At 38.9% G+C, this 23472-nt stretch overlaps 1 protein-coding gene across 2 annotated transcripts; it reads right to left on the reverse strand.

Moving 5' to 3' along the window:
* Nucleotides 1–17923: 17923 nt before the first annotated feature.
* On the reverse strand, nucleotides 17924–18883 carry LOC144703806 (embryogenesis-like protein). 2 transcript variants are annotated; one of them, XM_078576072.1, is made up of 2 exons: nucleotides 18199–18883; nucleotides 17924–18022 (listed from the first exon to the last, which is right to left on the reverse strand). In XM_078576072.1, the coding sequence occupies exon 1, from the start codon at nucleotides 18695–18697 to the stop codon at nucleotides 18209–18211; it is 489 nt and encodes a 162-aa protein (XP_078432198.1). In that variant the 5' UTR covers nucleotides 18698–18883; the 3' UTR covers nucleotides 17924–18022; nucleotides 18199–18208. The 2 variants fall into 2 exon arrangements, with proteins under 2 accessions (XP_078432198.1, XP_078432196.1); XM_078576070.1 differs by having other exon boundaries at nucleotides 17924–18124.
* Between the last annotated feature and the right edge of the window lie 4589 nt (nucleotides 18884–23472).

A 23472-nucleotide genomic window follows, 5' to 3' on the forward strand; every position in this document is an offset into this window, starting at 1 on the left:
ACTCATTCACATTGACCACATCTGCAAAAAAGCTAAATCTTGATATCGTCAATTGCCCACAATGAAACTAACACTTCATGGTTTGTATATGCATTTGTTCTCATTTTTCCTCCCTTGTCTTATTGGTCAATTAAAGCAAACATAGTTGGATGGTATATGTTTGTCCAACTATTTGATTTCCTCTCCATACAGAATATTTTTACTGACAAGAGCACCTTGAATTCACATATCCAAACAGAAAGTTCCATGACTGTAGCATCCAAAACCAATTTTAATGAAGTCATTGGAGACTACTTTAAAAATCCAATTTTTGGGTCTTTTAAGCACAAATGCATCCAATGTATCAAACTCAAGATAAAGATGATGGATAATAGGCTGATAAGTTCATTCAAGAATCTTTGTTGATATCATTATCACCAATACTTTATATTTCATTGGAAATCAGTTCAAGAGGCCTGTCCTGAATCGGACGACAATTATATATCAAATGAACCACCAAAATCCTATCTCCTGTTCATGAATAAAATATTTTTTCGTCAAAAATGACACAAGACCTCAAAATTTATATTCTGGAATTCAATGGCCTTTTCCAGTCGAATGACACCCACGTGCATTTACTATTTATCTGGAGAGAGATTCGAACTTATAACGTGAATAAGAATACATTATAGAAAATTTTAAACTGGTTATATTTATTTAAATTTTAGCTTTCCTCCTCGTCTTTTAATTATTAATAGGATAAGTAAATTATCAAAAATGAGCCTTTACTTTATTTCATGATAATTATATCAAACATAAGAATGTAATATGAAAATGTTTCTACAACAAGCAGGTAGTTTGAGAGTTGATCTGCTTATCCCAAATTATTTAAAAATATTAAGATAAATTAAAAAAATAATTACGCCTGGTCTAAATAGATTAAGGATAACCTCATAGGGAGTGAATTAGGTCCATAAATTTGCTATTTAAATAGTAGGCCCAACTTGATGAAAATATATGTGGCCGGCAAGCCAATCACACATTCCATATCTTATTCCATGTTTATCACTAGAATTTATTCATTATAGTGCATGTGTGATGCGTATAATTTAGTACATCAATACATGATTGAATTTAGTCAATTACGATGAGATCATAATATGATGAGATCATAATCTTAAAGCTTGTGTTCTAAATATTCGTATTCGAGGATACTCGAGAAGGACATCTGATAAACTTAAATTTAGGTTGTTAATTTGGTGTTGATATTTGAGATAATGAATAATAATTTATAAACCTTTACTCATAAAATAAGTTGACTATTTAGTGATGAAAAAGGGTCGTCTCCATAGGAAATTGATATTAGGCTTTAATACTCTTTAAATGATGATTCAAGAGGGATGATAGGAGATACGTATAAATAGGGGATTGTGATGCAATGGATTCAAGCTGTTGAAAGGGTGATATTTATTGTATGATAAGGATGATATGAATAGTAGTATGATGAATAGGTAGGAGGACGAGGATAGATCAAATGTAAATGAGAGTGTGAGATAGATGAAGACATGAAGTGATGATGGATGTAGAAAATGAATAAGAAGATGGATGATAAGATGGGTGAATGGATATGAGTGGATATGGATGGATGATGGTGAAATAAAATGGTGGAATAACGAATGATAATGACCTAATGGATACTATGGTACAATGGATAGGTGGTAGTGAGATAGAGAAGAGGATGTAGACCGAACTAAATGGATGCTAAGGAGGGAGACAAATGTAAGGCAAGAGACTAACCTTACAACCCTATGTTTCACTAGGATCAGTGAGCTTTTTGATGCAGATAAGCATCTTCACTTCTCTGTTTATCTTTCCCAATCACTCAAAATACCAAGAGCACCTTTATGGATCTTCAAAACCCTCACTCTCTTTCAATCAGCCTCTCTAAGAGAAAGTGAGTTCAAAGATGGTTTTTACAAAAATCTCAGGCTCTATTTATAGATCCAACCATATGAATAGAAAGAGTAAATAAAAAGGAAGCTCTGCTCAATGGCAGCCCAAAACACCTTAAAAATGTCAGATATCACGATTTGAAATTTGGATCTCATCCTTCTGATTTTCTCTCTTCCAAAAATAGACATTAATTCATAAAAATATTATAATATATATTTTTAATTTAAAATTTATATCGCTTCAAATTTAATGCCAAAAAAAATTCAGGAAAATTCGATTGCAACTAAAAAAATTATGTTCTTTGAGAATTTGATATCAAAAAAATCATTAAAAATACTTAATAATTCATAAAATTTATAAAACTCATAAAATTCAAAACATCATTCAAAAAATAAATTTAATCACTCTAGGCTTGATGAAATGCATATATGACTAATTTAATACAAATAAACATGTAAATATAGGCATATTAACCCACTAAATGGGTGTTATCAACATCAATGTATTCGGATAGAATGACATTATCTAGGCTCACTCTTATAATGAGTACTGATGGTCACATAGCCATTAGTGTGGAGACACTAAAGATTGATAGTGGGTGCCTTTAGCACAAAAAGTTCTATAAAACATATGTAACAATCCCTGAATGCTATATTACCTAATTATCAATCAACATGATTCACATCAGGGTGGTGCGAGCGAGCCTTAGACTAGACTCACCAAAGACATTTTGTGGATGAAAAATTTTACTTTCACTATGATCGATGAGTTCCTAATTATGGAATTTTAAATAGTCTTAGTTTGTTTGCATCTAGAAATTTGTGAAGATAGTTGAGTGGTTAAGATGGGATTATCCACCCTCAGTATGAGAGGAGACGACTCAAGGAAGATGATGCAATGAAGTCCTCAACTATTGATGGAGGACCATCCGGATGAACTCATGCTGGACCGCAAGCAACCTCACCCCGCAACTCGAGTTGACGCTAAGGACCCGCAATTCAAGTACACTACGTGAGTTGTTTTCATCGTTTATCACGAACCTATGCTGTTTTCATCTTTCCTTTGTTTTGGCGGAGCTGCCCACATGCATCGGGGGACTCCGTGTTGTTCTTCCTCTTTCTTTCTGTTTCTTTTTTTTTAACTATGTTATTTTCAGAATGGATGCCTGCACTGGGGTGGCGCCGTTAACTTAAACGCCACCCCGACAGGGTGGACTAGGGCACTCCCTTCCCCACCCTAAAAGAGGGAAGAGGTGCCGTTTTTTTTAGAAGGGAATTTTGAAGGACTTTTGATCCTGAAGGAGTTCCCTACCCTCTATCTCCGTTCCTTCGTCTCGTTTCTTCAGCTCTCTCTTTCTCTCTCTCACACCGGAGTGGCGGCGCCCAATTCCTTCCATTTTCGATCCTCCCGCAGTTCTAACAGGGGTGGAAATCCTGCTTCGCTCACCAGATTCCTCATTTCTTCAAGGAGAACAAGGAGTCTCGCCGACCAGGATCGCCGGTTTCCCAGCTCCCCAAAGTGTTGTTGAAGACGGCCTGAGACAATCCTGCTCAGAGGAGGGATCTCGCAAGACCGCCATTCCCATTACCGCCAGAGCGGCCAGCCAGCACCGTCTACGCCAATCTTAGATTCCCCTTCTCTTCGAACTGCCCTCCCCTCCCCCCTCAAGGCCCTCCCGTCCCCCACCCCGCAACCTCCCCCTCTTTCCTTTCCCCCTCTTCCCCTTTTCCTCCCGGTCCCTTTCTCCATCATACGAACCCTCTCTCTGTTCTCACGATCCACCCTACCTCGCCTCCTTTCCCCGAAGACCACCTTCCCCCGAACTGCCCGCCGAGAATTCCCCAACCTTTTCCCCAATCCAGAAATCTCACATTTCTCTCCCTTCGATCACCCCAACCCCCTCACTACATCTCTGCCACAAACCCCTTCTGTTCCCCACGATCTCCTCTCCTCTCCCCCTCTCTGCGTTGCCCCTTCCGACCTACCACTTCCCGTTATTGTTTCCTTCTCCTTCCCCCTTGTTGCCACCGCCGTCCACCCAACACATCAAGAAGAGCAAACGAAGAACCTCGATAGATCACCCTCCCCGATCTTCTCTAGGCGACGAGCACCTTCGCCAACGCTAGAGAGGAAGAAGAGCCTCGACGTCGCTGAACATCATCGGGCGAACAAACGTCCTCCCGGACCACCACCCCCCCGCCGTAGCAGATTCCTGTGACAACTGCCGTGGATCTTCACGATCCGTCCCTCACTGGCGCCCAACAATGCTTGCATTGCGGCGGTCGAGTCAGTCCGTTGGAGGCCACGCGCGGAGGATCTTCATTGAGGTGGGAATCGCAGCGTTCACGGAGGCTGCGGCTAGCATCGACCTATCACGTTGATTCTTCCACGGACATGGACTTGCCTCGCTCGGCGACTTCCGGGACCTAGTCCCCGCCCCCCCCAGGTCAGCCCACTCAACTTCCCTTACTTGGTGTTGTTATTTCTTTCATTGTACCGACTTGACGTGAGCCACCCTTCCGATAACCCGTGCCTATCTCTTTCGCTTCTACCTCACCGTTGTGCTTTCTCCTTACCTACGTCCTAAGTTGGGTGGGGTAATTGATAGGGAGTCTTTGGGCGGGAACTATCCAATAGCGACTAGCCACCCATAACTCATTTCTAGGTGAAGGCTTCAACCCTGACCGGGGCACCCATCCGTAGGTCTCGAGTCACTCACCGGCATTCGGGGCACCCGTCCCCTTACTAGCCTGCCCTGACGAACTAGAAGAGCCAACTCCCACGCTCACGACGGCCTAGTGTTTTTGTGCTTTCTTGCATCGGTTTCATTCTTATTTTCGAGTTATTGTGTTGCAACCCACGCCGGTCGATCCCGGCCGTGGGCATGTTGCATCAGCTATGGTAGTGAACTATCAAAGAAGACGTATCCGATCATTTTCGAACACATCAATACTAACTCAAATGAGTGATTAGGGTTCGACAATTAACCATACACTAAGTCACTCTAGGATCACCAAGGGGACAAGGGACTTTAAATACACATTTATTAGCCTTCCAAATTAAGCTACCTTATCATCATATAGATTATTTAATTTTATATTGATTTAACCTAATGGATAGGTCTAGTATCCAACCAACAGGGTGCCAAGTTACACCTCATGCTCTAAAAGATACAAAGGAATGTCTATCGTCTCACATGGGCCTAGAAGGTCACATGCAAATGGTTTTTTTGATGTCAAAAGATATACTTAAATTTTAGGAATTTTAATGAAGACTACCAACTTAGTATATACAAGGGAAGGCCCTGAGCGAAATTCACCTAGGAAAAAAATTTTCAGTACTCTTTCTCTTCTTCTCCCATATCCCCTTAGCTCCTCTCCATTTCTAATGATGTAGCGGTGCAACAAAGACAATTCAGGGTGAACAGAGCTCATCAAGGTGAAGGAAAATATTCAATGTGCAGAGGACCGCGTGGATACGTCTATAGGCTATACACATGCGCAGCTCGATACGTCTCACTTGATGATGCAACAAATCACAGATGTAATATGTGCGCAGTTGATTCATGTCATGATTTTAATGATGTCGTTAAGATTTTATTTAAATCCTTCCATTACAAATAATTATAGATTTTCATCCAAATAAGGCCCATGGAAACCAATATAACTATCTACACGACTAATCTTCCATGTAGCTATAAGTTAATGTCATAAGAGAAACTAAATGAACCAATGGTTTGTAGATTGGTCCAAATATTGACCTAATCCAATCTTAGATATGATTTGCTCTAGATCATGTTTTTAAGTATAGACCTATGATAACCCACATTTTCTAGGCCAATATGATACTATTTACATGATTATTTTCATTGAATTAATTATATAAGTGTGTTATTAAGCCTAAAATGATTCAATATATTTTTAGAATGGTTTTTGGCATTTTTTATTTTTAGATATTTTTATTAAATTATATTCTGAAATAAAACATTTGTTGAGGTCAATATGATTTTTTCTATTTTTTGACATTATATTCAGGAATATATGATTTTTCAAAGTTGAAAAATATATTTTGGAAGAAAATATTTTTTGAGTTGAATATGATTTTTCCTATAATTGAGGACGTTATATTCAAAATATATATGATTTTTAGCCATATCTTTAATTTTATATAAATTTATTAATGCTGTTTTGGGGTTAATCCTCAATCACGCCTTGTGGCACGATCTCATCCCTTGGTAAGTAGTGAATTAGGGCTTATCACAATGATTAAAATTTTAATAATTATCAAAAGTGACAATATGGAATTGAAATATGCAATTCCATACTGACCAATCATTATAAACATTTTTTGCTTTTTTATAATCGTAGAGATGATGTGGCCCCTCAATACGTGCAATTCCGTACTGACCAAACAAGTTTTGTTGCAATAAGTGCAATTTTGGAAAATGAGAAAGATAGAGGAATAAAATAAGAGTATATTTTTCTTTTCTATTCCCTTTGACTGGTCAAAAGTTGTAGTCCCTACATGTGTCAACACCTATACATGATGCCATGTGTCGATCATTTAATGGCTGACAAGATTTAGGGTGCAGACATGGGGTTCTGATCTGGTGCCACATCACACATACCCCATTTATTATTTTGTCACTCATTTTTTTCCACAAGGACACATGGCACAACATGAGACGTTGATAGAGGATTACGTGGGAGCATCTGAGCCTTTGACTGTATTTAATACCAAGCTAAAGGCAAAACCGTAAAAAGGATATGATGGTGGTGACAAGGATGAGGGAGAGATATCTTTAGTTTAAGTCAATGGATAGGAATTGTCCGACTTCAAGGTTTTATATATTACAATTCAAAAGATTACACTGAAATTTTGAGGGCAGTGTTGCCTTTCTTTCCCCTTCTTCTATTCTCCATTTAATCATAAACCTTAAAGCACTACTTTCTTCACCTTCCCTTCTTACTCATTTCCTACATCCACTATCTGTTGGGTTCTAGAGGCCTGGATCTGGATGAACAATACAAAACGATGTGCAGCGGAAGACTTATTGCGAATCGAATGGCATCAACGAAAACATTAAAACGAAGTACCTTTGCATGAATCTCATTCGTGATTTCTTTGATCCCGGAGTGAGACGAGTCGAGCTGCTCAAGTGTGCAGCCTCAGGTGTATTCACGCGGTCCTCGGCGCGTCGGATCTCCTCCTCGTTGACGAGCCCCGTTCTTTCTCCGTCAGCGTCGTTACGTCATCCCGATCACATCAGGGATGGAGAGGGGGTGTGGGGATAGTGGAGAAGAAGGGGAAAGGCCCCTGAACAATTCTAGCCTGGGTGAATTTCGTTCAGGGCCTTCCCCTATTTATACTAAGTGGGTATTTTTCATAAAAACCCCCAAAACTTAAGTATATCTTCCAATGTCCAAAAGACCATTTGCGTGTGACCCTTTAGGCCCATGTATCAGTCTAGTGAACGACTCCAACGGCCCAATAACCTTTATTGGCCTTCCAAATTTATTAACTATATCATCATATAGATTAATTAATGTCGGATCGATTTAACCCAATCGATAGGTTGAGACTCCGACACGTGGGGTGCCAAGCTACACCTCGTGTCCTAGAAGATACAAAGGAGTGTGTATCGACTCACTCATGGAACCTGTTTGTCATCAGTTACCGTGTATGTATAATCCCTCATCCACTTGACGCTCTTTGGACGACTTAGGGTATGGTCAACTATCAAACCCTAATTGGTCATCCGAGGTAGTACTGATGCATTCGGAAATCATCGGAGAACTCTTCTCTGATATTTCACTGCCTTGGCCAAGGACTTCATCGCATCATCTTCCTTGAGCTGTCACCTCTTATACCGAGGGTGGGCGATCCCATCTTGACCACTCAATCGCCTTCGTGTACTTCTTGATGCACCCGAACTAAGACCGTTTAGAATCCCATGATTAGAGACTCGTTGGCCATAGCCAAAGTACAACCGTCTGTCCACAAGACGTCTTTGGTGTCTCAGGTCTAAGGACCACTTACACAACCGTGACGTGAATCAACCTGATTGACAGTTCAGTATAATACCATTCAGGGATTCGTACGGATCAATTCAGTGAACTCTTTCCACTAAAGAGCACCCACTATTTATCCTTAGAGTCGCCACACTAATGGCTACGGGACCGGCCATACTCATCATATGAGTGAGGCTAGATAGTGCTATTCTATTTGGATACTTCGATGTCCTTATCGCGTGTCCTTTGAATAGGAATGTTTAGAACACATGCTTAAAGACTAGTGATCTCCGTATTACGATCTCATCATAATTCACTAAGTCTGATCATGTATTCATGGACTTCATTATACGCATCACACGTGCAATATAATGAACATGTTCTATTAATGAATATGGAACGAGATGTGGAATGTGTGATTGGCTTGCCGACCACATATATTTCCATCACTATCTTCCTCTTACGTCTTCATCTATCTTACGCCATCTATCCTATTCATCCTATTCACATCATCTTACGTACTTCTCTTCTTATTTACCATCACATCTTAGTTAAATACTATGCACCTCCCCACTCTTGTCATCATTTTAACCATATTCCTACCTACATGATGTAATAGGATGTGCGCCGGGATCGGACGGCTCGTGTTACAACACAGATTAAAAACCAATAAATGCAGTGATTTCGAAGTATGGATATTTTTCGAGTAAACCAATGAGAAATACAAGGCAATTGCTGACTAGAAAAAGACGATCGACTAAGATTTGAGATTGGACCATTCACGGTCAGACTTCCAATGACCCGATCGACTAACTAGACGTCTACGTAGTGAGGGACACGACGTGTCCAGAGGCGTTCGCGACCTCTGTTGATAGGTGACCTAAGGGTTATCACAATAAAATCTTACCTCTCGACACAAGGTGGCTAATCCTAATGAATCGTTGGTAAAAATCCGGGCAGCAGAGCAAGTAGCGAAAGACGGCACTGAAAGAAATAATAATACTGCTAGAGAAGGGAATGGCGGTACCTGATGGATCGAAGCCCAGAAGTCCATGGCGAGGGAGTCGTTCCACTGAAGATAGCAGTAGTCGTTGGCAAACGGCTAGCATGGGCGTAATACCGCATGCGTGAAGCGCGCCGAGGACACGTGGAGCACAAGGAGCATGCAGAACAGTGCGTGGGAGCGCTGAGCACGTGGAGTGCGTGGGCGCGCGCAGTGTGCACGCAGGCGTGGAGCGTGCGAAGCGCCCACGTGTGCACGAAGTGCGCGGAGGGTGTGCAAAGCGCCTGAGGCGCGTGGAGCATGCACGTGTCGGTCGGAGGACTACGGCGTCCACGACAGCTGGTTGATGACCGTGGCAGGTACAGGAGGGTGCCGACGCGGGGCACGCTGGCGGGGGTGGGGACGACGGGCGCGGGCCACGCAGGCGCAGAGCGCACTGGCGCGGGGCGCGGAGACCAGACTGCCGGAGGGGGCCGCGCGGGCACGGGGCATGTGGGCGCGAGGTGCGGTGGCGCGAGGCGCACTGGTGTGGGGGCGCTGAGGCCCAGTGTGCGGCTGCTGGGCGGTGGGCGCGGAGTGTGCTGGCGTGGGGCGGCGGGCATGGAGTGCGATGGCGTGGGATGGTGGGCACGGAGTGCGCTGGCGTGGAGCGGCGGAGATGGGGTGCGATGGCGCGGGGTGGCGGGCGGGGGGTGCGATGGTGCTGGCGTGCAGCGCGGGGCGTGCTGGCACGACGTGCACGGGCGCAGACGCATGGGCACGTGGCTGCAGGCGTGGGGCACGCAGGCTTGCACGGACGGAGTGCTGTGAAGGTGCGAGAGCGTTGGCGACGGCGGTGGCGACGACAACGGTGATAGTGGTAGCAACGAAAACGGTGATGGCGGCAGCGGCGGCGGCAGTAGTGGCAATGGCAGCGGCGAGGATGGTGATATCAAGAACTATCAAAGAAGATGATTCTTGGCACTTCCTGAATCAGACCCAAATCAAGAAACTAACCGTCTTGATGCAGAACTTCAAGAACAGCTACGTGACACGGCAGTAACGGTTTTGATAAGCCAAAAAATGCACGTAAATATGTCGTTGATTTTGGATTTAGACTTATACAATAAAATTTTTAATTTCCCTTAACTACTAAATATGGAATATAGAGCAAGTAAGGGGTCGAACCACAGGGAGGCAGCAAGTGAGAATTTTATCCAATTTCAATGAATTAATTCAAAGATGAATGAATTTTGCAACGAATAAATCTTAATTATGCTTAATAATGTTTTTAATTAATCAAAATCAAGTAAGACTTAATTTTGATTTTGAATATTTCGGTCAGAAAGCTCAAGATAGGAACATTTCAATTTTAAAATCAGATTAATTCAGATTAATAATTTCCCAATTATTATAAAATTTTAAGACAATTTTTATGAATTAAAATTGGGAATTAAATAATCAAGAAAGGGATTTTTAAATTGGACTTCAAGATGGATGAATTTTCTAATCAAATTTTATTTTTAGGTTTTTTATATATTAAATTAAATTCCTAAACAATAAAAATCAAAATCTAGAGAGAAAAAGTAGACAAATTAACCTAGAGAGGGAAAGTGAAGAATTTGGGAAAAAGATGAAATCCGACCCTAAATTAAAAATCTAATGATGCAGGAATGTTCTAAATTGATTTAGAGTTAAGGATCAAAAATCAGATCTTGAATCAGAATCAAAATGAAGTGCTAATTTCATTCAAAACAAACTTCTAGGGCATGTACATTTTGCCCATGCCTTGGCGTTTTAGAATCGTTCAAGAAGATGATTAAAATATAAATCAGAGACTTACAAATTTGAGTTCAGAAGCAAGATCTGTCGACTTCAAGAGCCCCTCCTGTGTCCTTCCTGGCCAAATGCTTGGGGAGAGCTTTCAAAAGTAATTTTCGCCTTCTTACACACCTCTATTTAAAGATCCAACCGTTTGGATCATAGAGGGGGACAAGAAAATCATACCCTCAAAATTTGAGCTAAATCGGACGGCTAGATCTCAAGATATCACAGTTTTACTGAGGATTAATCCTAGCTGTTGGATTATTTATCTCTCCTCCAAGAAATTTGGAAATGCTATTTTTCTATTGGTCGGCGTTGGTATTTCTCGTTTTCTGCATTCTCGGATCACGTTCTGACACGTGATTGTCCTCATCGTCGGCGCACAATAATTGGGCATTTGAGTCTCTTTTGAATGGATGAAAACGAGCCACGTCGCCCTCTTCATTTAATTTTTTTCTAAAAAAAAAAGAAAACGACAAACGGAGCCACACTTTTTGACCACGTTAAAAAAATTAAACAAATGGGCGGTAAGCTGACCGCCTTTATTTACGTTTTTTCGACGTCGATTTCTGGGTGCATTTAATGCACCCAGCGAATCGACGCCGTTAAACGTCGTCAGTGTTTTTTTAAATAAAAAAAAGTGTCGGTTAGCACGTGCATTAAATGCACGCACTAACGACCTTAAAATATATGTATATAAAAAATATTGCACGTGCGTCGGTTAGCGCGTGCATTAAATGCACGCTGCTAACCAACCAACGTGCAAAAATTCGTGCCCGTCGGTTAGCGCGTGCATTTAATGCACGTGGCTAACCGACATTTTAATATATATATATATATATATATATATATATTGAATATTTTTCGCCGACTTTTTGTTTATTACATAAAAAAAAAATTTCGTATATATAAAATGCATCCACGTATTTGCCCGAATTTTGGGAAAATGACGTGGATACCCCTTGATATATATAAATGCTAAGTAAATGCTAAATTAATGATAACAAATCATTTCTTGGCTATATAATGATAAAAAAATTATATAAAAATATGAAAAAATTAGGAAAACCTTTACCAACCTTTAGCCAAATACTTAAGGCCCCGAAAAAAATATTTCTTCACTGAAATGAGGTTAAATTCCATGTAAAAAAATGATTAAAAAATCAGGAATAAAAGTAAAATCAAAGTGTAAGTGATTTATCTTCATTTTTATATGATAACATGCAAATATAGTCATTAAAACACATAAATATAATGTAAAATCCACTAATTAATCATGTTAATTTGCAAGTTATCAGGTTCCTCCACGGGATTCTCGACGTGGGCAGGGCATCGTGGCAGGCAATTCCCATGATCTATGCTAGGCTAGAAAACTGTAAAAATAATCTCCCAAAGGGGGGAGGCGGGAGCCCAATCGAAATGAACTTTCACTTTTTTCAATTAAACTCCAAGTGGCTCCTTGGGCATGGCATCCCTTTATATACAGGAGGGAGGATGCCCAAGTGGGGCCGAAATAGGGGAAACCGTCTCCTGACGTGGTTTCCCCTGAAACATACATCAAATTAGCGTGAAAGAAAATGACTACGGACGAGCCCAAAACATGGCAGCCTAATCCGAATCGTTCATAATATAGAAATACATGAAACTAAATGCATAGCTCACAGTCATTGATGATGTCGAGTACTTGAGCCAGGGTCGAGGACGTTGGCTCAAACTGCACGAGGTTGTCCGCTGGTGGACCGTGGCTTGGTCAGTGTGATGGTCCCCCATCACTCCAACTGTATACGTATCACTTCTTACCTTACCCGATCACTATCTAGAGATAGTGAAATCCAAAGAAATGTTTACTGTAGAGACGACATGTACACGTCCACAATATATAACTATTGAGTGAGCAACTATTTATAAATTTTATTGGTTAAAACTCAATCTCAACAATGACCTAATTTTCTATCTAACTTGGAGTTTATTAGCCTACGAATAGTCTAGCCCACAAATCCCTTGGCCTTGTAAGCAGGTTAAAAAATATAAAGTACACAAATAACAAGATCTTTCTCGGGACAAAGAGATCTAGTGTGTCTGGCTTTGCCACCTAGTCTTCCACACCTAGGAACAAAAATCTTGTCCTTATGAGTACCCTTCTGCTTATACCTTTTCCTTAAATAAACACCATGGCTTATTTTTACTTCTCACCTAGTTGACTATCTCTACTTAAGCTCTCTTTAAGTCTACCACCAAACTACATGTTTTTTTTCATAGTTTCCCTTTTTACCAGTATTATCATTTAGTTAACTTATCTATAGTTCACTAAGCGTTTAATGTCTTTCTCTTGTAGTTACAGAATCAAACATAATATACCTCAATTTGTATTTCAATATCTCTGTGTGTCTATTTCAATCTGTATCAAAATCAATAATGTACCGGGCATCAAGTGAAAATTTTCTCTTGTTTTATTTTATTTTCTCTCCAAGAAACCAAATGTTTTCTTTCATAGTTAATTTCCTTTTTTACCAGTATTATCATTTAGTTAATTTCTCTATATTTCACTAAGCGTTTATGTCTTTCTCTAGTAGTTACAGAATCAAACATAATATACCTCAATTTGTATTTCAATATCTCTGTGTGTCTATTTCAATCTGTATCAAAATCAATAATGTACCGGGCATCAAGTGAAAATTTTCTCTTGTTTTATTTTATTTTCTCTCCAAGAAACCAAATGTTTTCTTTCATAGTTAATTTCCTTTTTTACCAGTATTATCATTTAGTTAATTTCTCTATATTTCACTAAGCGTTTATGTCTTTCTCTAGTAGTTACAGAATCAAACATAATATACCTCAATTTGTATTTCAATATCTCTGTGTGTCTATTTCAATCTGTATCAAAATCAATAATGTACCGGGCATCAAGTGAAAATTTTCTCTTGTTTTATTTTATTTTCTCTCAAGAAACCAAATGCTTTCTTTCATAGTTAATTTCCTTTTTACCAGTATTATCATTTAGTTAATTTCTATATTTCACTAAGCGTTTATGTCTTTCTCTAGTAGTTACAGAATCAAACATAATATACCTCAATTTGTATTTCAATATCTCTGTGTGTCTATTTCAATCTGTATCAAAATCAATAATGTACCGGGCATCAAGTGAAAATTTTCTCTTGTTTTATTTTATTTTCTCTCCAAGAAACCAAATGTTTTCTTTCATAGTTAATTTCCTTTTTACCAGTATTATCATTTAGTTAATTTCTATATTTCACTAAGCGTTTATGTCTTTCTCTAGTAGTTACAGAATCAAACATAATATACCTCAATTTGTATTTCAATATCTCTGTGTGTCTATTTCAATCTGTATCAAAATCAATAATGTACCGGGCATCAAGTGAAAATTTTCTCTTGTTTTATTTTATTTTCTCTCCAAGAAACCAAATGCTTTCTTTCATAGTTAATTTCCTTTTTTACCAGTATTATCATTTAGTTAATTTCTATATTTCACTAAGCGTTTATGTCTTTCTCTAGTAGTTACAGAATCAAACATAATATACCTCAATTTGTATTTCAATATCTCTGTGTGTCTATTTCAATCTGTATCAAAATCAATAATGTACCGGGCATCAAGTGAAAATTTTCTCTTGTTTTATTTTATTTTCTCTCCAAGAAACCAAATGTTTTCTTTCATAGTTAATTTCCTTTTTTACCAGTATTATCATTTAGTTAATTTCTCTATATTTCACTAAGCGTTTATGTCTTTCTCTAGTAGTTACAGAATCAAACATAATATACCTCAATTTGTATTTCAATATCTCTGTGTGTCTATTTCAATCTGTATCAAAATCAATAATGTACCGGGCATCAAGTGAAAATTTTCTCTTGTTTTATTTTATTTTCTCTCCAAGAAACCAAATGTTTTCTTTCATAGTTAATTTCCTTTTTTACCAGTATTATCATTTAGTTAATTTCTCTATATTTCACTAAGCGTTTATGCCTTTCTTTGGTAGTTACAGAATCAAACATAATATACCTCAATTTGTATTTCAATATCTCTGTGTGTCTATTTCAATCTGTATCAAAATCAATAATGTACCGGGCATCAAGTGAAAATTTTCTCTTGTTTTATTTTATTTTCTCTCCAAGAAACCAAATGTTTTCTTTCATAGTTAATTTCCTTTTTTACCAGTATTATCATTTAGTTAATTTCTCTATATTTCACTAAGCGTTTATGCCTTTCTTTGGTAGTTACAGAATCAAACATAATATACCTCAATTTGTATTTCAATATCTCTGTGTGTCTATTTCAATCTGTATCAAAATCAATAATGTACCGGGCATCAAGTGAAAATTTTCTCTTGTTTTATTTTATTTTCTCTCCAAGAAACTACATGGTTTTTTTCATAGTTTCCCTTTTTACCAGTATTATTATTTAGTTAACTTCTCTATAGTTCACTAAGAGTTTAATGCCTTTCTCTGGTAGTTACATAATCAAACATAATATACCTCAATTTGTATTTCAATATCTCTGTGTGTCGATTTCAATCTGTATCAAAATCAATTATGTACCAGGCATCAAGTGAAAATTTTATTTTATTTTATTTTATTTTCTTTCCAAGAAATCCCAAAAATAAATGAATCTGCATAAGTCGATTCACAAATCTGATATCCCTTGTCAATATACGATCCTAATCTTTCTCTATGTATCTTTCAAAATATGTATTTTCCAGTTTCCGATCTCAATTCAGTACATCCAAGATGTATTTACTTATATATCTATGTTCAAAATATATTAATTCAATAATATTTATGTAATAGTATAACTGGGTTAGATTGATAAAAATAATAAATAGAACATTTTTATCACGAATTTACATTTTTCTTGTTTGATCTTTATTTTTATTCCTGGAAAAAGTTGTGAGAAGCTAATATTTGAAATCAGACACTTAATATAATTATTAATGGAAAACCCTAGATTAGGTAAAGTTATTTCTTGTCCAAAACTAATGTAGTAAAATGTGCACATACATGCAATAAAATGTGTCTATAATAGACACGAAATTCAAATGCAGCTCAGATGTATAGAATAATCGGTAAAAGCTAGGTTTTACATTCATAGGATATCTCTGAGCTCATTTTGAGGTCTCTAGTTTAAGAATAATATCTCACTTGGTCCTACATTAAATCTTACAATTTTTGATGTCATAAGCAATTCTTTTTGTGGGCAAAACGAATTTCATTTACGGCATTTGATAAGTTGACAATAATTGAGATACAAAAACTAATATTTGGAGCATATCAAGAGAGATAGAACTTGAGCAAGAGGGTTTCTTTTCTTCTAATATTCTTCCATTTTATGTTTCATTCGATTTGTGTATGCATGCGATATCAGCAAGGTAAGATTCAAAAAATATCAATAATAAGAGAAAATATCTTCTTTTTTTTTAATTGGATATTGATCATTGGATCAATTTCTATGAGAAAATGTCTATTAATAGATGAATGACACAAAGACCGTTAAAATATATATTGTCATTTCGGTAATTTTAGCATAAGTGAATAAAGGAAAAGGTTACTGAAAAGATCATACACAAATAATTTTTAAAAATAAAATATTATGAAATGTGATTTAGCGCTCATATTGATGGGCAACTCAACAACTCATACAGTAGACTGAGACAAGCCAAGCATCAATTTGGAGTGGCTTTCTATATCCAAAGCCATATGGATGAATTTTAAGCCACTACGGGCATGAAGATCCTTCACAGTTGAACTGTTTAAGTGAATTATTCAAGGAAAGAAGAATCAAAGCTGAACGCCAATCTTCAACAAGTAGAAGTACCAGTTGAAAAAACTGAATTCCAGCAAAGTTCAATGTAACTACAGAGTGTAGACGATCCGCATCTATTTTATTGTGTGTAGTCTTTTGGGATATGGCAATGGTTTAGGAGGCCCATATGAGAGAGGCAGATATCGAGAAGATGTTCAGATCAAGATCTTCAAAAATTTCCAAATGTAGTAATATTCTACAAGCATTGGATGTTGTACAAGGGTAGAACAGATGTGGGGAAAGAACAATGGACAAGAATCAGAAATAAGAACTCAGCCCAACCGGATCGGTAGAGCCTGCTGCTGGCCCAGGAGGATCTCCCACGTCTCCAGCCAACAACGATCCTGCCACGAACTTCTTGCTGCACTTTTGTTTCACCGTATCACTTTATTTATAGAGATTGGTTGGTTGTGTGATTTGAATCTGCACCTGTGGATTGGTTATGTTTCCTCCTCACGTACGTCGGGGGTAGAGTGGTAACAGTTTAGGAGGCCTATGTGAGAGCATTGTGATACAGTCCTATACAATGAATATAAGAGAGGTCGAAGAAGGGGCCATTGAAGCCAGGCGTGTAACAGGAAGACAGCAGTCAATGCTGGTCAACATGAGGGTCAAACAGCAGATGACCCTAAGCCAACAACATAGAGAATTATAGAAGGTGGTCACGTGAGGGGGCCACACGAGGCGACTTAGGATTAATAGGCGACGTATCGGCCCATCAAGAACGGCCAAGACAGGCCCAATAAGGGGAATAACGGTTTTGAAGAAGAGGACACAAGGCGCACGATGTGAGGGAGGGACGCTTTTTGGCGTTGATTCAAGAATCAGGGAGGTCAACGGTTTCCGCCCGGTGGCGCTTCAATTGGCTAGAATGCAGTGTTTGGGACGACGACGACGACGTTTGGGATTCCACTATCACTACCAGAGCGAAAGGTCATCAGGAAGTAGCTGAACTTCAGAGAAGAGGGAAGTTGGAGGCAGATTATCAAGGGGCGAATCAGGTTTGTCACTTGATCTTGCAATTGACACCCTAACACGGCTTCAATTGTATTAGATTGCAACTCAAACTTTCACTAACTTGTGACAATATAAGACATAAAGTTTACCCAGAGAAGGAAGCCTTCTCCATGACTGGACAAATGCCCAATCAATAATTTCCTTTCTCCATTCTTTGGATTGGAAATATAAATAAAATATAAATAACAGCTGCAGCTTTTCTTATCCTTAGTTGAGAACTGACACATTCTAGCTATCGAAGAGAAGACCTTGACACATACCAGGAAGAAATAAATTTTAGAAACCCAACAAAGACCATAAAATAACCCCAACAAAATTCGAACCATTTGGGCAGTTGGAAGAATATCTTAGAAAACCCAAAAAATGCACTGAGATTATCAAACGAAATTAAGACAGTTCAACAAGTTCTTCCCAATGCCCGTTGCAGATCGTACACCGATCGGTCTGCATTTTTCAATACAATCCAACCCCTAAACGATGTCAAATATTCATCCTTAACAATTAACGAATGAATTTGTTTCAAGCAGGAGCAATCACTGAAGACAACTGAAACGATTACCAAGATTAATGCTATTAAGTTCACGCAAATAACCAATGAGTTAAGAACAGAGACACTCTACCTTCCTAGAATCACTCGTTTAACTGCGCGAGTTCTGCCTTAAGCTGCTCAATCTTAAGCCCCATCGACCTCCGAACAGCGGATTTCTCCTTCTCCGGAAGCCTTTCAAGCAATCCATCGAACAGGTGGAGCACGTCTTTCACCGCCTCCCGAGCACAATCTGCCTCCTCGTTGAAGTACACCGTCTCCTTCGATTCCATCGCCGATTCGATCTCTTCCCGCGCCTCCGCAAACTTGAGATTGATCTCGTCCAATTCCTGGCTGTAATCCTCGGAAGACGACCCGCCGCAGAATCCTCGGCGCCCCTTCAAACCTTCCCAAAACGCCGATTTGGAGATTGAACTGTTCTCGGAGCCGTGTAAGGTGGGCTGTTTAGATCTTGCCGAGATGGGCAAGATAATCGAAGAACGAGCACTCGATCCCTCCTCGATTTGTAGAGAAACACGGGCATGGAGTGATCTGGCGAGGAGCCACAAAGAACGCTGCCGCAAGAACACCATTGCAACGTCACCTCCGCCGGCTCCTCGACAAAGAATTGATCTGTTCGTTTGGAAACCTGATACGATCAGATTAATCAAATCTGATCACTTCACAAGATCGATTATCACGAGACGATCATGGATTTAATGGGAAGCCTGAAAAGCCAGATGTGTATTAATTCTATTCTCCCCCTTTCTCTTGATCATTGAGTAGTGTATTTGTTCATACTTATGGTTAATTTTAATATATAAATGATCGATTTCACTATCTCTTAGTCGCTCTCCCTCTCCTTTGATAAGTGAATTCCTTGAATACATGTCATTATTTCCTAAGTTCAGCAGGTAGAAGATGTAATGAACATTTTTTCAGAAAATACTGTTACTAATTTAAAAAATATGCAAATTAAAAAAATTATTTAAGTTTATTTGCATACCTTTTGGATTCCTTACAACGGCTAATAATCATCGAGTCCCAAATAATTTGGTTCTTCAATAAAATTATCATTATTTCATAAGTTCATTAAACTCATTGCACAGCAGATTGTGTGCTTTAATGTCATAAACTATTAATCATATATCTATGTGTACATTATATTTCTCCAGCTCCAGAGTGGAAAATATAAATTTACAATAATCAATACCGGAACTTGCATTATTAACTTAAACCTATAACATTGATTGTCTCATTCATGCATAAGAACAAATTATTAAGCGGCTCATTTCTCAAAGCATAATTTAATTAACACTGTCTCCCAAGTTCTTTAGATGCATGAACAAGTTGAATTGCATCAAATCTCAATTATCATTATATATCGAAGGATTATAATTTTCTCACATTCCTAGTGAACACATTCATTTCACACCTCTTTAAATTGTAGCTTTCATCATTTATTTCAATATTGCTAAAGTTTGTGCGTATCCAAATATTGGATTGTTTAAGTTGTGATTTGTTTCCAAAGAACATTCAGCTCATAAGACAACTAATCATACACTCATGAATTATATCACATCAGAATGATATGCTTACACGTTCACATGTTAAATGATTATCAACTTGGATGAAACTAACATTCCACATTAAACAAAAATATTAATGTCTTATCTAACTTAATTGATGTATCATGCAGAATTTACTGTTTAGTTTTATAAAAGCTATGTCCTATGTAATTGAACACATAAAATTTTCTGCAAAAATTGTTTGGAGAATGAGTGCAACCCATAATTTTATGAAATGATGATCATAACCTTTGCACCATTCATCATATAGAACTTAGTGTACTTTAGCTCTGAGAAATAGATATTCACAGTAAATGAATAATCTTTATCATAGGAAGAAATCATTCACCAGTTATCTATTATAGTTACCATGATGGATGGCACAAATCTGATTTCTACTAGCACAAATGCCTGGGCTCTAGATGTGTCGACGCATTCCTTTGTGATAGCTTACATGCCATGATTGATGGTCTAAAAAAATTGTGTAGAGGAATAAAATTAATCAAAATGAACCTTTAAAACCAAAGATTAAATAAATATTTGATCACTTTAAGCACAATTGAATTCACAAAAGATTGATTCCTCAAAACGAATCTCTTCGAGCAACACAAATTTAACATGTCGTAGATAAATTGATTTAAACCAATTGACAGCTTAATGAAGTTTAAAAGCCTAATAACTTTTTCTTTGCTAAAAATCGATTGTGTATTAAAATATTACATTAAATATAGATCTAATGATGGATATTATGTGGCCTTCAACTGAATCACACTTTTATGAGATGTTTTAAATTTATAAAAATAACATATGTTAATTGTTATTCCCGTGTAATGGCTATAATGATATCTACGTATACGCAATGAATTAGTTCAATATTAGAATTATGAAATCATAATATAGTGATAACTAGTCTTTATAGATGTATTCTAAATATTCATATTCGATGAATAATTGAGGCATACATGAAAATATACACACAAAATAACACTATAAGATCATACTTGTACAATAAGTACGGCTAGGGTTTGACAGTCCTTGTACACTCTGGGTTTTTAACAAAGACCTAAACCTTACTTAAAGTTTGTTCTGGTTCCAGTTCGTTATTGTTTGGTCCCCACTGGGTCTGGACCAGTCCCTATTTGTTCACGTTGACTAGTCAATGTGAAAGGAAAGTATAAAATTTATATTGATGGGTGCATTGAATATATGCTGGTAATGAAAACCCCTTTGCCTCCCTTCACTTCTTCATCCCTCCCACTCAATCTCCCTCTATAGGTCTTTCTCCTTCCACACTTCCCTTCCTTTGTGGATAACTATCAATTTGAATGGAGAAGGAAAAAGTGTTGAGAAAGAAATTTTGATGGGTTCTTGTAGGCTGCCTTCAAAGAAGAATTCCTATACATCATGTGGGTGCCACGGATGGGCAGATATATGGCAGAAATGATGTGCTTAATAGACAACTCTCCAGCGAGTTGAATTTAATATTTTTTAGAATTTTTAAAAAAATATTTAACAATTTACTTCCGGTTCCAGTCCAATTTGACACTTGGACCTAAACCTGCCCCATTAATCGGTCCACCTTCACATGGAGGCTCTACAGTCCCAGTTCGGTTCGGTCAAATTGGTCCTCTTTCCTAATATCCAACCCTAAGTATGGCTAAACATTTGGTCATTCATGTGATGACGCTAAGGACATATTATGGTTGATTTTTAAAGAAAGAGTTATTCAAATTAATATGTATAAATCCTTGAATTGTATTATACATAAGAGTTCACCAACCCTGTTTGATTCAGGTGACACTCATATAAGTGGTCCTTTGACCTGAGACAGCAAGGGCATCTTGTGCATGGACGACAATGTATTGACTACGGCGTAAGACTCTTTAATCATCACATTCAAACATGTTTTAGATAAGATATGGTAAGAAGTATACAAGGTAATTGAGTGGTTAAGACGGGAGGCACACCCTCTGTATAGGAGGAGACTGAATTATGGAAGAAGATGCATTAAATCCATGGCCATGGTAGTAGATATATTGGGGGAGACACGATCCAATGTTCCCTGTTATGCATTATTACTAACTAATTGGTGAATTCAGGTTTGACAGTTTATACACTCAAAATTATTGTGAAATTATGTTGTTCTTGATTTGAGTTTTATCAATAAAATTTATAACTTGATACTCGCGTTAAGTGTACTAAATAGTGGATGTGTACGGGATGTCTCCATAAGGAACATATCTTAGAGAAATAAGTCTCTTGATATGGTGATTTTTTTAGAGGACGAAAAGGGATATGTAAAGGATAAGATATATCGATAAAATGAAGATGGGGTGATGGAGGACCATCGGGAAGTTCCAGATCAAGCTAGCCAGCATCTGCGTCGTGGAGCCCGAGCCGACGCAAAGGACCCGAGCTTCAAATACACAGCTTGACGATCGGTCCCGACAATTCGTTTATTTCTGCATTTTGGCCTTTATGAACCTATTATGGCACCCTGTGTTTTGTGCCCCGTGTCTTTGTTTTGTGTTGCATTTGTTTTATACATACCATTAGGGCAATGTCTCTCGTTGGACAATTCCCCTAAGTGGCCCATTAGGGCAACCACCCTTACCTATATAAGGGATGGTATGCCCTAATGGCCTCTTTGGACTTTGCAAAATAGAATTTGGAGTTTATTATGTGAATTATCACCCTCTCTTTGAGAAAATTCAACTCAACTCATAGTTTTCTAGAGAAGAACAGAGGATGTGATCTTCGATCGACCATGGCAGCCGCCACTAGCTCACCGCCGCGAAGATGATACTGCTGCCAGGAGAAGAGCTGCCACCGCCGCCGTCGACAACCTCTATGTCCGTTACCAGTAACAGGCCCTCCACCTGCAGCTTGTGGCTTGCCAGGTCACACTCGTGGTGGAACCAGTCTCTCTCCATCGTTTGCATATAACGACTATCGTGGTTGACGTTGAGACGGTATCAACACTGACATTTGTGCCTCTGACCTTCGGTCGTGCCTCTTGGGTCCTCGCTGCAGCCCCTCCCCTCTTTGCTCGCGGACCTTCATCCCTCTAGCTCTTCCAGCCACTACAGATTGCTGGAATGACGGCCGTTACCGCGAGCAGCCGATCACGATCGTCGGCTCCACGCTATCGCCCGCGAACAAATGTCCACTCACCCCGACCATCCAGTGCCGCTCGCCGGCGAACCCATCACTCGGGAAGAGACCTGATCGGTCACCGACACCCTTTGGGCTTAAGTGCGGTCGTGCATGACCAACCCCAAGGTCGCCCCTCTCCTGTAGGGCCCCCTTGGGCCTTCTCTTTTTTGTCCACTGGTGACCATCCGTTGACCATGCCGTGTACGTGAAGAACAAATGTTCACTGCCTGAATTTGCTGACAGATCCCCCTACGCCGGGCGTCCCAAGTGCCCTATCTTTGTCTGGGAGCTAACTCACAGGTCACTCCTCTTCCCTCCATTCCCTTTTATTTGTCGACTTAATTACATGTTTCAGTGCCAATCTTGTCGCTCTTCAATCGGAGAATTATATCATAGGTCTAGCCACGTCTTAGAGAGTAGGACATGTTCCAGGGTGTCGGAATTAGGTTCACTATCGACGATGGCTGGGGACACGTATGGGCAGTGATTGCCTCCTCTCTTCGTTGGTGTTCTAGCAGATCCGTTGGGTCATTGGGAGCCTGCCCGGCCCCAAGACTCCTCGTGTCATCCCACCGGTCTTTCGTCCTAGTCAGTGGAAACCGATGTGTTATTTATTGTTTAACAGCTGCATCATACACTCGCTG

The sequence above is a fragment of the Wolffia australiana genome, chromosome 5 (assembly GCF_029677425.1).
Source record: "Wolffia australiana isolate 7733 chromosome 5, ASM2967742v1".
NCBI lineage: Eukaryota > Viridiplantae > Streptophyta > Magnoliopsida > Alismatales > Araceae > Wolffia > Wolffia australiana.